At 36.4% G+C, this 17,648-nt stretch overlaps 1 protein-coding gene across 2 annotated transcripts in view; it reads right to left on the bottom strand.

Annotated features, from left to right (window-relative positions):
* LOC115215739 (WD repeat-containing protein 48-like) overlaps positions 1 to 14,169 on the bottom strand; it is a 132,138-nt gene extending 117,969 nt beyond the window's left edge. For both annotated transcript variants that reach the window (XM_036505946.1, XM_029785033.2), the window contains exon 1: positions 14,093 to 14,169. In XM_036505946.1, coding sequence (XP_036361839.1) covers positions 14,093 to 14,143 — 51 coding nt within the window. In that variant the 5' untranslated portion in view covers positions 14,144 to 14,169. The remainder of the gene's footprint in view (positions 1 to 14,092) is intronic.
* Positions 14,170 to 17,648: the final 3,479 nt, after the last annotated feature.

Raw genomic sequence — 17,648 nt, 5'->3', positions numbered from 1 at the left:
GTGTGTGTGTGTGTGAGAGAGAGAGAAAGAGAGTGCTTATTCCCTACTACTACCTGACAACTGATGTTGGTGTGTTTACGACCCCGTAACTTAGCGGTTCAGCAAAAAGAGACCAAGAGAAAAAGTACCAGGCTTAAAAATTGAACAGGAGTTGATTTGTTCAACTAAAAATTCTTCATGGCAGAGCCCCAGCATGACTGCAGACTTATGACTGAAACAAGTAAAAAAATTAGAGATATATACATAATATGCATTTTGCAAATTATGATTGTCTATGAAAACACCCAAATGTTTTTACATCTTGAATTATATATGTATTGTCCTTGTAGCACACTATACAAATCATTGGTAATTGATTATTCAGCTCATTAGTTACAGTCCGTAACATTCTGAATCCATATTCCATCCAGTTCAACTTTGACTCATTCTTTCATCACCATCATCATCATTTAACATCCATTTTCTATGCTGACATGGGTTGAGTGGTTTGATAGGAGATGTCAAGGCCAGGAGCCATACCAGGATCCCCTCTCTCTCTCTCTTTCGGAGAGGCACTGAGCAGCTATACGCACAAAAACACTACCGAATTCAATCACAAAGCTTCGGTTGGCTCGGGGCTATAGTAGAAGACACCTACCCAAAGTGCCACGCAGTGGGACTGAACCCGAAACCATATAGCTAGGAAGCAAGCTCCCTCACCACATAGATCGATTACCTATTTTGGCAAGGTTTCTACAGCCCACTGCCCTTCCTAATGCATCCACTTTAGAGGGTGTGCTCTGTGTTTTTTTTACACAACCCCAGCACAGAATAACATAATATTTAATATGAGATAATACATGCAATATTTTGAGTGTATATAAATACTAAGAATGCATATAAATTATGGTGTGTCCACTGTGTGGCACCATGAGCAATCCTTTCCTACTAACGGCCCCAAGCCAACCATGGCCCTGTGAGTGAGAAGCTTGTAGTGCCTTTGTGTGATAAAAAAAAAGCAGCCAAGTATTGGGTCAATGTAATCAACTAACTCCTATTTCACAAATTTGCCAGCCTTGAGCCTAAATTAGAAAATTATTGATATTATTAGCATTTTCCTGCTCTCGATAAAACTCACATTACATTTCTAACAGCTACAGCTGGTGCTTTGCTCTCAGCCTTCCTTTTGTTTAACATTTTTTTTTTTTTGACCTCCTTTAAGTTGAAGTTAGGTCTCATTAGGGTGTAGGGTAAAAATATAAATCAAAACAGTAATATCTGCAGAAACACCCAACCTACTGGCGAAATGCTTATTTACTATAATTATCACAATTATAAGCAAAATAGAGTAAAATAAACCAACTGAAAACAGAGCTTAAGATTACTTGTATAGTCATAAATTACTTTGCAACCAAACTGAAACTTGTAGTATTAAGTAGATTTCGAATGTGTCAAAAGTTGTTATTGAAGAGGCTTGTCATTTAGAAACTAAATTCTGAGAGACATCATCCTTGATGTGGGGCAGCTTAAACAGGTAGTGGTTGTTTATGTAAATGACATCATCCTCATCATCATTATGACATTAAATACATCATAAATCCATGTAGCAACTGGAGGTATGAGTCGATGGCAGAAGGACAAAGATTAACAAACAAAAATTTGATAGCCTTACATTTCAGGACCTGGTTGGCAAGACAGGTCTATATTGAATGAAGGCTCAGTTATGTTGCTTTATTGAATTTTGGCATCTATCATCATCATTATAGATAATAGTTTCCTGGGACTTTTCCCACTCCGCTCTCACTCTGGATACTATACTTTCAAAAAATCCTTTTCCATTGTTAATTAGATCTCCTGGGTATCAAAAGCTAAACAGCTATTCTAAGTGAACTTTTCAAACATTTGAAAGAATTTACATTAAGAATTCTCTTACAACTACTGTTGTGTATCTGCTATAATGATCTTCTTCAGTCTATTTGCCTGTGATCCCACTCCACTAAACTATGCACCCATAGTTCACAGAGTACACTATAGCATTCACCTTTTCCATATATAGAGCGTAGCCACTTCCCATATAGTAGTAGATTCTTGTTTGCTTTCCTACTGATAAAAACTTTTGTGTTTCGAAGTTTACTTTTTGATTCCAGGCTTTGCTTCCATGTTCAGATTTTTTTGCATTGGTCGATTCAGAACTAGGTTATCAGCATACAGATGTTTGCATAAGTAGCCAGTCTTCAAACTCTGCTATTATAGCCTGGAAACAGTATTAAAGAGAATAGGGTGGAGAACCAAGCCCTGTTGGACACCTACCTGCACAATAAATTTCTTGTTCAACCTATTGTTATCTCTCACCTAACTGCTACAAGCCATTCATTTACACTTGGTTTTCTTAGTAACCACCAGACTACAGAGCAGGGTATTCTACCAAAGGCTTCTCCAAATCAACAAATGTTATGTACTACAGCTGCCAACTTAGCAGCTGGTCCCTCTATTGAGTTAACTTAGGGTAGTTCCTTCATTCACACACATATTCTCCACATTCAGTTACCTCTGCCCCTCTTCTCTTAGCATCAGTGACAGCAAGTGCACTGCTATCATTACATCCACACTGCTTTGCAATTTAGAATACCCACTACCCTATCCTCATGTCACACAACATTGAGAAACCTTTCACTTTCCACTTCTCATGTTGCTGAGTACACCTGACATCAAGCTTCTCTTTTAGCAATCTGATGTTATTCTTTGCTCTCCTATTTCTTCCATTCTTCCCAGACCTGTATTTTAGTTGCTATGTCACTTTTCATTGGTTTGGAACTTTGCTCCATTGACACATTTAGTCTGCGATGAGGAAGACAAAATTCAAATAAAATAAAAAGAGTTAAATCATCTCTCAAATAAGGATAAATTGAACATTTGAGCAATAGGGACCCTAGGATAACTACTTGTTTATATTGCCTTACCCACTGAACAACTAGTAAATTTGGTCAAGTGTCTATGATATATATATATATATATAAAGTTAATCCAGACATGAAAACACAACACGAGGACATGGAACAAATATAGTATTATTGGACACTCAGGAAAGAAGGAGGGTTTCACGTTTCGAGCAGAGCTCTTCGTCAGAAACATAGGAAAAGGAAAGATCCAGAGAAGGGAAGATGGAGGAAAAAAGTGTGTGTGCCCCCATTTTTTTTCATGCTAGCATGGGTTAGATGAAAATATATTACTGAGGCACAGTTTTACAGATGGATGCTTTCCTCTCGTTAACCCATACTTGTCTCTCAAGCAAAGGAGATCAACTTCCAAACAACATCATTGAGCAAAGCTCAGTGGTTTTCTGAGAAGTGCAATTGTAAACACAGACACATGCATAGATACACACATACATGCATTTTGTATTTATAAACACACATGCACATATATGTACACATACATATAAATATATATATATATATACATATGTATAAAAATATCTGCACGTGTGTGTATACATACAATTATACGAGGTGGTATCAAAAAGTTCCGGGACTAGTTATTTTTAATAAGAAATTATTTATTTACCTAAGTTTTAACATCATCTCCTCTGAAATAGTCACCTTGTCCAGCAATACACTGGTCCCAGCATTCCTGCCTCTTTTGGAATCCAGTCTGGAAGTTGTTTTCCGTGTGTTGAGGACCTTCTGCACTTTGCTCTGGATCTCAACAACGGTGTTAAAACACTGACCTTTGAGCTGTATTTTGATGTTGGGAAAGAGATGGAAGTCAGCAGGAGCTAAATCTGGTGAACAGGGCAGGTGCTGAAGTGATACCATGTTTTTGGTGAGAAATCACGAGTGATGAGAGCTTAGTGAAGAATTCAATTCTCTGCACTTCACAGATCCAGTCACTTTTGCTGAATATCCTCCCTCATATGCTTTAAAATGTCACAGTAGAACTCACGACTGATGGTCTGACCCGGGGGGACAAATTCTTGATGCACGATACCACATTTACACAGGTGACACTCAAGGCAGGTTTTCCAGGGATGTTCTCTGCTTTTGAAGTGCTTGTGCCATTCAAAACATTGTTGCTATAAGCTTGTCGAAGCATGTTCAATGTCTTTGTAGCAGACTACCCAAGTTTTAACACAAAATTTCACATTGGCTTTTTCTTCTAACTTCCTGTCCTTGACAAAATTGTAGACTACAGCATACACGTGATCACAAAAACACAAATTTCACAACTTGCAAAGTAAACACAGCAATGTCACTCAGCATAGTGCCTAATGAAGGTCACTGCTAGCTCTCACTGCGCATGCAGCTATGTGCTGCCATCTGTTGGCACACTATAGAACTAATCTGGGAACTTTTTGATACCACTTTCATATATACAAGCACACAATGGGCTCTTTTCTATATCTATCTACCAAATGCACTCACAAGATTTTGGTTAGCCCAAGGTGCCATGCAGTGGGACTGAACCTGAAACCACATAGTTGAGAAGAAAACTTAACCATACAGACATTCAGAACATCATTTAACATCTTCTTTCCATGCTGACATGAGTCAGATGGTTCAACTGAAATGAACAAACCGAAGGACTGTGCCAAGCTCCAGTGTCAGCTTTGGTATAGTTTTTATGACCAGATGCCCTTCCTAACACTAATCACTTTACAGAGTGTGCTCTGTGCTTTTTCTGTGGTACTAGCACTAGTGAGGTCACCAAGCAACTTGCAAGACAAGATTCCTCGACTGAATTGTGGAGTAGAGTATTGAGGGAGGTGGCTTTATGCTAGGTGATGAGAGTTTAAAGTATGATACAGGGACAGAAAACAGTGTATGCTGTAGAGAAGACACATGGCTATCCAAACTGGAGAAAGAAAGATGGCCATAGTGAGGTATCAGAGCATACTCTCAAGTTACACGAAGATGGATATAAGATAAGAGGATTGGTTAGGGTGGGTGGTTAGGTTGTGAGTGAGCTGCATAGTGCCAAGGACAAGGTCAAAGCAATGTAGAGGTAGAACTAGTGAGTGATGGATCAAGGTAGTGGGGCTGTCATTGGCAGGATGAGGGGGTTTACAGCGGAAATGGAGTGAAAGGGTGTTCAGTAGAAAATAAGCTGTTATGGGATGATTAAGAGAATATGGGTGATGAAAGTGGTTTCAGCAAGAGTGAAAACTGGTAGCACAAAAGGAGAAAGAAATATGTGCAGTTACACTTTCATATAATTGCTGTTTGTTCCTTCTCGAGCCATGCCTGGCTCATAAGGGCCCGTTTACAGGTTTCTTGGTGTATAGGTTCTCCACCTGGACGGGACGCCGGTCTGTCGCAGGTAAGCTGCAAGATGCAGGAGGAAAGAGTGAGAGAAGTTGTGGCGAAAGAGTCAGCAGAAGTTCGCCATTACCTTCTGCCAGAGCCGCGTGGAGCTTAGGTGTTTTCGCTCATAAACACATACATCACCCGGTCTGAGATTCGAACCCGCGATCCCTTGACCGCGAGTACGCTGCTCTAACCACTAAACCATGTGCCTCCACTTTCATATAATTACAACTGAATGAATAGTGCTGCATTCAAAAGTGATGGAGGGATGGGTGTTAGGAAGATGATTTGGGGAGAAAAGAGTCATCAGAGACAGATTAGGTGCAGAGGCATAGACATAAATGGCTTTTAGTGCTTCCTTTTTTTGCTGAGATGGACAAGTCTTCTTGAGTATAGCAAATCACCAATCATCTCCCCATGAAGCTCATTTTTCATCCCATGTCTTCCTGGGTCTCTCCTCTTCCACAGATTCCATCCACATTTAGTGACCAACACTTTTATACAACTATCCTCATCCATACTCATCACCTGACCGTACCAATGCAGTCTTCTCTCATGCACACAACATCTGATGCTTTTTATGTCCAATTTTTCTCTGAAAATATTTGCAATTTGTCGTTCATGCACAGTGATGTTGCACATGCAATGAGGCATGCTAATTTCATTTCTTTCTAGCCTTCACATAACATCTGCATTCATGGCCCATGTTTCACAATCATATAGCACTGTTTGTTATTCAAACAAAAGCATCATACAATCTGCCTTTCACTTTGAGAGAGAAATTTTGTTAACAACACAGGTAAAAACTCCCTAAACTTTCTTTAGCTGATTCTTATTCAGAACACCTTCCTCCATTGTTAATTTAATCACCTAGATAACAAAAACTATCTAGTACCTCTAAGAATTCTCCAAGGAATTCAAGAAAATTTTCCATGTGTTATTGTATATTGCTCCAGTACATCTGCCACATAAAGTCTGCTTACTCTGATAACCTTCTTGTGATCCCATTGCACCTTTACATGTCCTCAGTCGACACTGGGTACACTATACTGAATATCTGCCAACGCCTGTACATATCAAATAGGACCCATTATCCTGCTTACTCGAACCTTGGTTCTTTGATTCCAGGTTTTGCTTCTATACCTGGAATTTCTTTTCTAATTCTACTATAGATTCTGTTAGGAATATAACGTGGTAGAGTACAGTATAGAGCTCGTCCACCTTCAGAACTACCCAATAGTATTGGTAGTTTCATTATATACTTCCTAGTTTAAATTTGGGCATTCATCATATGTGAATATAAAATTGAAGAAATTGGAGTATAGTTGGACATTTGTTTATTATTCACTATATATATATATATATATATATATATATATACATACACACACACATATATTATGCTGATGGTTTGTTGTGCAAAGATCTGGAGTAATGTACTTTAATTGAAAAACTGGTTTCCAGAAGAGTAGTCAGTCAAAGAATACTTCCTCAATATAATCCATGCAAATATAGAGAAAGCAGACATAAAATGTGGAAATGAAACAATTTAGGGAAAATATTTGGTTGAGGATCTTCTAGGTATCAATGAACAGACACCAAGACAGAGCAGCATCAATGCTGAAAAGATGATGTCATTATTCTTGAGTAACACGTTTATCTGATGATCATTTTGAACTTGCAGTTTATGTCAAGTGATGATTGACCTGCTCACACCTGCTTTGTGTTAGCTGGAGAATATAATCAATCAAACATTTACATATTCGTTCTGCAAATTTAGTGAATAATGTGAGCATCAACAATAACTTAGAAATGGGATTTTTCAATGGGAAGAACTTACATTTTCCACTAGTTTTCTCAAAAAAAAAAAACTTTCACTTCACAGAATCCATTACACTCTTTGAAACAATATGATTATCACAAACACCTTTTCTTGCATTTTTTTTTTTACATATACTACGTACATATGTAAAAAAAAATTAACTAAATAAGGCACTGAGGTATATCCATTCACATTCTGTTTGAGTGGACTTAATCAACTGGAAGCAATTACATCACCACTGACTCCTTAAATATTTCTGGTCTTGTACCTAGAAATCATTACTGTAATTGTTAAGCAAAGGGTGGAGTTAACTATAGTTAGTTAATTAGTAATAAAGAACTGAAATTAGTGCCGAGTTTGAGACACAGTGGAGATGATTTGCATTTATTGCACTCAAAACCTAACAGATTTGACTTTAAATATTGTGGGCTTGATTTTGCATTTCATATAGCAATGGTTAATAAAATAACTACCCACTGTTTAGTCCAAGGTCATTCCTGATTGAAACAGAGCAAGGGTCAATGAAGATATCTCGGCAGTGATCATACCGTCTTTTTAGAAATATCTAGGACTACATTATGTAATATGACTCCTTTGTGTTTTTTTTTTTAAACTAGGCATTGATTAATAGAATATCTGGTTGCTTCTTTTAACAAGTAGAGAGACTGCCAAGCAGCTCCCCCAATAATACTATTTCCTCCATACATATTAGTGTCAACAGTGTCACAAGAGATTACCACCACTACTACTAGGTTTGGCAAAGAGATTAAAATGCTAAACAGGAAGTTTTACAATATCCAGACCAATATCTCACTGTTGATAGTTCAAATCTCGGTGATAACCAAGTTTGTTTTGTATCCCACAGGTTGATTAACCTTTTAGCATTCACCATTATTCTCTCAAAAGTAATGCTATTTTTCTTCTTTCTTTACTCCTGTTCACCTTATATCTTGAGGGCCAACACTGACGCCTCATCACCACCATCTTTATCCCTCTTTCCAGCCCCACCTCAATTACTTCCACTCAAGTAGTCATATATCTCCCCTCTACAGCAAAAAATCTATTCCAGCCCCTTTTTTTCATGCTAAACCCTTTAGCATTCACATTATTGTCATTGTTTTGAATTAATCAAGTATTATCTCATAGTTTTGCGATTTTGATGAGGTAGCTGTTAATTTTTTAGAATATTGTAGGGTTGGTTGGAGGGGCCAGATGCAGCCAGTTTGAACATAAAACAAGTAGAATATTTGGGCCAGATATGGCTGGTTTAAATGCCAAAGGGTTAAAATTTCGATTCTCCTTCACCTACATAAATGTTGGCTTTGAGCTGAATTCTTCTTATGAATAGTAACATGTCTGTTATGGGTGAATAATTCCACATTAGTTTCTCAAGTAGACCAGATTGAAATAAGAAGCCAGTTGCCTGGAACAGGATTTGAGCTTTGTATCATTCTAGTTTCAATTGATGGGGCAAGGAGCTAACATTTATATATTTACTATTCAATATATCATCATTTTATGCTTACTTAACCATGCTTGCATGGGCTAGATGGTGCTTTTCCAGCACAGCATTTTACCACTTGTGGTCCCAAGTTATCTTTTTGCTATTTTCCTATGGCTTTCTACAGGTTTACTCGGTGCTTCTTTACAAGTGCTATCCTCCATATACATCACATATCCATACTAGTGCACCTTTCCTGCACATTACATTCAGTTCCTCTTATAATAAGAGCTGTGTTACCAGTGCCGGTGGCACGTAAGAGAACCATCCGAACGTGGCCGTTACCAGCCTCGTCTGGCCCCCGTGCAGGTGGTACGTAAAAAGCACCCACTACACTCACAGAGTGGTTGGCGTTAGGAAGGGCATCCAGCTGTAGAAACACTGCCAGATCAGACTGGGCCTGGCGCAGCCTTCTGGCTTCCCAGACCCCAGCTGAACAGTCCAACCCATGCTAGAATGGAAAACGGACGTTAAACGATGATGATGATGATATATGTGTGAGCTAAGAACAGTGGAAGTTGTTTACTGTGATTACTTTACGATGAAGTCTTTTCAACAACTGGCTAGTAACATTAAGCAAAAGTTTGAGACCCAGTAATTTTGATAATAAGCAGCTGATAACATGTCTGTGACTATAATAAGCAGCTGCCAGTGTGTGTGTGCGTATGTGAGTATATACAAATGTGCTTTTGTGAGTTAATGTTTTGTTTTTATGTTCATTTATAACTTCTGTAGAGTACGGGTTTATTATTCTTAAATGAGAATATTATCGACAGTGACTTTAAAGTTTCTGCCAGTTAAGTCATTGGACGGTTTACAAATATATATATATATATATATATATATATATGTAGGTCCCGGGTTGATCCGGGGTTAACCACAGTAAGTAAGGTACTCAATACATAGCAGAGTAAAATTAATTTATTATATAGAAGGAGCTTCCTGAAGATTTCTCTTGAATGAAACAGTACTAGTCCTGTAGAAGCTCCTTCTATATAATAAATAAATATATATATATATATATATATATATATATATATATAATTACCTCATTTCTATTTTGGGTCCATTTAAACAGTAAAGATCTGATTGAAGGTATTCAATCCAATCCAACAACACACACATCGCATACATAAAAAAAAAATCACAATTATTTTCTTAATTTACAATAATTATTGAGGTATGTACAAGTTTGTGTTTAGTCACCAAATCAGTCCTGAGAGAACCAGACACTATGATCAAAAAAGCATTCCAGTCGTTACCACACTATGGTAGAATGTGTTTTAAGGGAGATCTGGCTGCTATTTTTAGCAGTTCAAATGCTCGCATCAAGAGATATAGTTGATTAGTGAGGTATAGCTGCTAAATAACTATTAATAATTTAGTCGAGTTCCCTTCTTAGTTTCATTAAATCCCATACGAAAACTATTTTAAGAAACGTTTTTTTTTCTTTTCTTTCTTTATCTTTCTTTTTCACACTTTCTATACTATATTTTTCATTCCTAATCAATAATATTGATTTCTAACATAAGCACAAGAGCTCAAATTTGCGGAATGGATATAGTCGATTATATCGATCGCAATAGTACTTTATTTTATCGACTCCGGAAGGATGAAAGAGCAAGTTCAGTCCGGCAGTATTTGAACTCCGATCGTAAACGACCATAACACTGCAAGGCCTTTTTACTCGAAGCGCTAACGATTTTTACCAATCCGGTGTAATATTAATATAATAAGCATCAAATGCCATAAAGAGTAATTTCTCACATAGGGCCAAGACCATAAATTCGGGAGTAGGAGTTAACTCGATTATATCGACCCCAGTACTTGACTGGTACTTTATTTTATCCACCCCAGAAGAATAGTTGAATCTGAACACACAACGTTAAACTAAACCCCGCAAATCCTTATCCAGTTCAAACGATTCTGTTGATCCATGATAATATTTTTTTTTAAATAGCACCAATAAAATTACTGATAATAGTAATAAAGAAGAATAAATATGCATCGAGAAGCAATGAAAAGCAGACTCCTCTTAAAGTGTCGTCGTCTCGTAAAAAAAAAACGAAATGCTAATAGCAGTAACAAAGAACAATAAAGACTACAGGACACGTTCGCGTTTAGAAATGTTTACAATCGAGGATGCGGTGGCGAGGAAGGGAGAAAAACTTGTCAAAAATCAATTTGAGACGTAAATGACATTAGCTTTATACATGAGGATTGCTTATAAAAACATAAACAAACAAAAAACAGAGACAACACTATGTAAGAGAGCGCACAGATATCTAACGCGAGAAACCATAAAAGATTATGTAAACATTCTGATAATCAAATAGTATCTAACATATACAACCAGGAGGCTTCATCGCGGTCGTTTAACATAATATAAATAGCAGCCAAATGTTCCTGAAATCACACCATACCCTCTTATAAAAAAAATGGAATTTTCGATAAAAAAAAAACCCAAACTAAACAACAAAAAAACATGTGATGGTCACGACTGGGAACAACTTTGGTTATAAGTGTTCGATTAGAAACAGATCGAGTGGGCTTAAATAATAACAATACAAATTATGACGGCGGTGGTGATGGTGAGTTCTGAGCAACAAGACCAACTATATAGTAGGATACGAACGATTTCCAGACCCCAGTATAGAGCTGGTATTTTGTTTCTTCCTCTCAAAGACGATGAAAACTTTGTTCCTGGAGGGACAATGACAAATGGTGTAATTGCATTTTAGTCCGATCCGCTATAGTCTCGACTGTAATATAACAACAAAACCATGATTCATCCGACAAGATATTACAAATTTCGAGGTCACACGCAGAGATGGACTGTTTTGCTCGTTGAACAATTATAAAATAATTTAAAGCGAAATAATTAAACAGAAAACTAATTACAGCTTAATAATACGCATCCACGCAATACACACTGATGTTGACATTGTAGCTACACAAATATTCTTAAAATATTCTTAATAAAGAAACTAACGAACACGGTAGTTATTGTTTAACCCACCCCCACCCACAGGTCAGTCAAGATGAGCACACTTATAATCAAAGGTGTACCAGCCAGGGCCATCCTGTCGTTTTTAAGGGTGTCTAGGAATATGTTATCCAATTTTCCCTTCCCTTTTTTTCCAAGATGGTACAGTGATTTGAGGAGGATCCGGCTGCTATTTCTAGGAGGTCGATCGACCATGTAAGAGGCCTCGTGAGATGGCTCGAATCAACAAGGTAGTTTGAGATAGGGTGCAAAATGCGTGGAAATGTTCGTGCGCGTGCTTGTATCTGTGTGTATGTGTATTCATTTTTATATATATGTGTGTAAGAAGCATATGTCTAAAAACTGAAAATAGTACTAAACAATTTAAAGAAGGTGGGGAGAATACACAAACGAGCCGCATTCATTCAGAACATTAAATGCTCGAAATATATCGGTCAAATTCCTAACAGGAAGTTGAAACAAAAACAAGAACAACGACGACGATGATGACGACGACGACGACGACGAATACCAGAGATTGTTTAAAACTCTGGAAGGACACAATGTCTCTCTCCCGAGTTTGAAGGGAAAAAAAAAATAATAAAAAAGGATACTCTAGGGACCTAAACAAGTTTCGATTAATCACCACTGACCACGAACTACACAATAAACACAGATATACACATGGGAAATAACTAGTAGAAAATGAGTAACAGGGCTGTGAATAATAAGTTCTCCTAAGAAAATTGTAAAGGTTAAAACGAAATGGTATAAAAATATTCCTATAAATAGAATAACAAACAAACGTGTTGGTGAATTTTTTTCTGTCTATTTCAACTACGACGACAACAGTGTGAAATAAGGGACTGATTAAAAGGAATAAAGACATTGACTATTATATTATGTGTGTGCGTGTATGTATGTATGTATGTATATATATATATAGTCTGGTGGCTTGTTACTATTTTAGTAAAACATTTGTCAGTATGTGAATATTGTGTCTTTAATGACATATTGTATAACAAACGATGGATACGGATGGACAGACAAGTCGGGAGACTGATAAAACAGTAGAGATAGCGATGGTGGTGGTGGTGGCGATAAAACAATGATAACATCGAGTCAAAAGAAAACAGAGACAACCACACACAAAAAAAAAAAGCGACAAAACCAACGAGGTGGCTTGTTACGTAGTCGCTTCACCAGCTAGAGATAGCACCTAGATCTCCCTCAAATTATTACCAATGAAAGGAAGGGACGGGATGATCTGAACTAGAATGGCTTTGATTATAAGTTTGCTCCCTGGGCTATATATAATAGCAAGAAGCACGGAAGTAATGAAAGGAAAAAGAAGAAATATATATATATATATATATATATAATAATAATAATAATAATAAATAAAATGTGTGTGAGAAAGCGAGAGAGAGATCAGAAGTGCAAATCAACAATAGTTCGAAACCGAAGGAAGACTATAAAGGGCCACAACAGCTTCACTGTAGTATATCACTGAGTTTTTAGCTAAGGATACGTTGTATAAATTCTATATCTTGCTGACCGAACCTCCGTGTGCGAAATCTTATATATATATATGTATATATATATATATAATGGATGTGTCTAAGCCAAGAGCATAAGCAAGCAAAGGGAAGGTATTATAGAGAAGTAAAAGGAATAACAGGCTGAGATACTAAGTACTATTAGACAAGTGACTTTATTATCCCATTGAAATCTATTATTTGATTCGTTTCTTATTTACTCTAAGATTTCTAATAGTGTTTCTAAGAGGTCCTGCTTGAGTTTGTGTTACTTTCAGGCCATTTGTCTCCTTGGTGTGGTGGAAGCAGTCAGCTAACGGGGATATTTCCAATGGGATAATAATGACAATAATATTGAATATTTAAATATTTCCAAGTCCAACATTCTAAATATAACGCATAGAATGCAATATGAAATTGAAGCATGTTTGTTTTGCTGTTGATTTACTCGCGTTAAAAATTTAAAATTTAAGTGTATATAATTCAAGTGAAGGCTCAAACAGAGAGCAGATAATTTAGCAAAATACAAAAACATGACTGGCTAAGTTGATAGTGCATGTATAAATAAAGAGAAAAACAAGGATCCACCAGAATGGTTTAGAGAAAGAATAATACTTTCACGCGACTAGATTTAGGTGGCTGTTGTTTCTTTTTTGAGATTGCATTTTCTTTTGTCAACTGTGAGAAAAGATACAGTATTAATTCGTCAACAGTGGAAAAAGATAGCGTATTTACTAAATGTGCAAAATGGGTCCCCAACAACAAGAAAGAAAAAAAAAAGAGCGGTATTGAATGAGAGAAGGGATATGCTTAAATAAGGAGGAAAACACGTCTCTAATTTATGGTACCCACTGTATTGCCAGACGTACAATATCGCTTAGATTTACTGAAACGTTAGGTAAAAGCCTCTTGGTCACTTCCATACTCCTTTATACTTTCAAAAGTAACTAGAAAAGTACAAACCTGGACCTTTTTTTTCCCCTGACCGGCTGACGGTCGGTGGTGAGTGGCCATGATGTTTTGAGCTGCAGCAGTGACGTCATCAGAATATGCGTAGTTTTTTAGTGCAATCGACAACATATCTTGACGTAATCAAAAATGAATTACTTTGTACTTAGCTTTCGTTTGTCCGTTTAATAATAGTTTAGCAAATTGTTTTTCCATTTTTCAAACTAATCTTGTCTTTGCATAATTTGCTTTAAGATAGATAAAGTGTCGTTTAAAAGAGAAATTTATTTGTCGCGATCTCATTTGTTTCAACGTTATATGATATAATTGCTAAAAATAAAATTGAAGAAAGAAACAAAAACTTTGTACTTCTCAATGTAGATATTTTCAGAAAAATATTTTATAAATCCAAAATCTAAAAATAATAATAATCGGTTAAAATAAGTGGAAATGATTTCTTGAAGAAATATACAATAGTAATAATAATGAAGAAACAAAACTTTCAGGTTTTACTAACATTCTGATCAGATAAGAATTTGCTCCAAACATTTTAGTAGATCTTACAAAAGAATTAGATTTCAGTATTGAAAGAAAAATATAAATAAATTTTTGAATAATCAGTATTTGTTTTGATTGAGATTTTCAGAGAAAATCTCCTGAATATTAGATATTAAAGGTAGGGCGAAAGTCAAGACTAATCCAAAAATACTTTCTCATGAAAATAATAATTTCCTAAATAGGCACTAGGCAATAAATTAGTTGGAACTGAGTAGCCAGTTAAAGTGATTCTAGTATAATGGTAGATTCAGTTGAAAGTCAGACCCATCCAACATACAACAACACTTGGACACTGAACAAGTGGATGCAGAATGGTTTCAGTGTTCTACATATATTTTGGTCAAGTATGGCTGATGGCACATCGAAGCATGTAGAGTTTATCATAAACTGTAAATATTTTTTGGCAGTCCTATTAAGCTAAAGATATCTGGAAATTATCCATAGTCCCAAGGCTGAAAGTTCTCTGGAATAGACCAGAATTTTCCTAAAAATGTCACCACTCTCCCCAGGTACTAATCCTCAATAAATTGCTAACCTAAAAGTCCCAATAGTTACATTACCCAACTGGTAGAAGTCTGAGAGCACCTAACAACAAGTACCCAGTTTTCAACTTTGCTTGATTTAAGACTGCAGCTCTGACAGAAAAACAAACTGTAGAAAAAAACTGTCACTGATAATGGGCAACCATACCCAATCGGAATTTACGTTAATACCACAACCTCTGGTATATGCCTGTGCATCAACAACCATACCATACCAAATCTCCCATACAAAGGATGTTGTCAGCAGATGGACTGCTTGACCAGTGAAATGTTTCCTTTTCACTAGAAGTGGAACTGGTCAGAAGAAAACTGAGACAAAGCATAATGGTTAGGCTGTAAAGTTAGGAGTGGAGGAAAGAACAGACATTTATATCAACCTCAGTAGTTGACTGGTAGTTATTTTGTTGATCTCTGAAGAATTAAGGGCTAAGTCACCCCTTGTAAGATTTCAATACAAACGATATAAAAACAATTATTTAATGTAAGAACTATTTCAGTCACAATGTAGCAGCAGTAGTAGCAGTAGTAGCAGTAGCAGCAGTAGTAGCAGTAGCAGCAGCAGTAGCAGTAGTTGTAGTAGTAGTAGTAGTAATGTTTATTTACTTTTTTTGCTTGGTTCAAAAAAAAAACTTGAATTTTAGGAAAAAGCAATGGGATATTTGAACAGTCATGCCATTTCATGAGCATTAGTTGTTTAAGCTGCATGAAATTGCTGAAGACGGAAAAGAAAACCTCCCAAAAATTAAAGATGTGCATAAATAAGTGTATATGCAAATTTGTGTGTGTGCATGTCTGCGTGTGTGTTTTGCATATACTGGCTTAACCCTTTAGCAATCAAATCAGCAATATCAGGCCCAAATATTCAAACTGACCAGATCCACTTGCCCTACAATATCATTCTAAAGTAAACGGACACATCATTAAAATTCCGAAGCCACAAGATAATGTGTGATTAATTCAAAACAATACGAACACATAAGCATTACATTTGATAGAGTAATCTGAATGCCAAAAGGTTAAGGAGGATTATTATCAGATCCCCATATTATATACAATGAGGGAAAGTAGAAAGTAACCTTGCACAGTACATAGGAACAGAATTAGTAGGAACTCAATACCGGCAATCAGTATACATGTGGTGCAGTGGAATCTCTGGCAGACTGACAAATAATCGGAATTTTAGATGTGTCTGATGTTTAGTAGACATTAGCAGTAGGGGCACTGATGAAATAAAGTCTATAAACTGCATACACAGTTTGCTGTAAATAGTAGGTTGTTAGTTTCTGCTATTTTCTGGAATAATTAATACTAAAGGTAGTTGTGCTGAAAGTATAGTAGGATAGATGAGAAACAGATGGAAGAGGTCCATAAAGCTGTTACCTCTCTTGGCAACAAAACATTTCTGTTTCTCTTTGCAAAAGGAGACTGTATTAAGTATATGTAAAAAGTATAAAGCTATATGTGTAATCTTAAATTTCAATGAAGGGAAAAACATTCATGAGATGAGTAAGCTTTCTTCATTTTTTTTTTTTTTCATTTAATGTCTGTTTTCCATGCTGGAATGGGTTGGATAGTTTGACAGGAGCTGACAAACTAAAAGGCTGTACCAAGCTTCAGTTGTCTATTGTAGCATGATTTCTACAGCTGGTTGCCCTTCTTAATGCCAACCACTTTACAGAATGTACTGGGTTCTTTTTTATGTGGCACCAACACCAGTGTTTTATATTGGGACCAGCACAGGCATTAAATATATTAAAGAGGTGATACTGTTATCAACAAATTATCCATTCATTTGTTTTTGCATCAGTTTTCTCCATGATTGCATGGGTTTGACAACTATGTAATTGTCTTGCAACTTCATGTCACTGACCCTTACCTGTTTATCAAGCAAGGGGTCTCTTGTTCCACACAGATCTGAGTGGATGATTTGCTGACAGGAAAACAAACAACAATAACATCAACTGTTTGTCACAACCTTTGGAGAAGTGAGAGGTACATCAACAAACATGGAAACACAATCACACACACATCGTCAGTAAAGCATAAATCTGAAAAAGAAGTTATAGAGCAATATATTGGGTCATCCCATAAATAATGTGGTTTTTTCAATTGCATGAACTAAAAGTTGCAGGAGTATAAGATAAACTACCTGCATCAACTTGCTATAAAAGCAGGTAATAAGTTTACTTTGTCCTTATTCTAAGTGCAAGTTTTGAAAAGTGCAGTTCGATTTTAACAGTTATTTTTCCAAAGCTATAAAGGAAGTGTCAAAGGAGTATATTTAGCATATTTTGCTTTATAAGTTTAATAAAGGCAACAATGCTGTGGAAAGTGCAAGGAATATTAATGCAGTAAATGGGGATCAGACAATAAGTGTAAGCCAGTGTCAACAGTGGTTTCAGAAATTCCAAGCCAGAAACTACAGCTTAGAGGATGAGTCTCATCCTGTAAGATCTGTAGAGCTTGACAAG

Source organism: Octopus sinensis, linkage group LG9, assembly GCF_006345805.1.
Source record: "Octopus sinensis linkage group LG9, ASM634580v1, whole genome shotgun sequence".
Lineage (NCBI taxonomy): Eukaryota > Metazoa > Mollusca > Cephalopoda > Octopoda > Octopodidae > Octopus > Octopus sinensis.
Note: the sequence above shows the minus strand (reverse complement) of the source record. Positions and strands in the feature narration are given on the sequence as shown.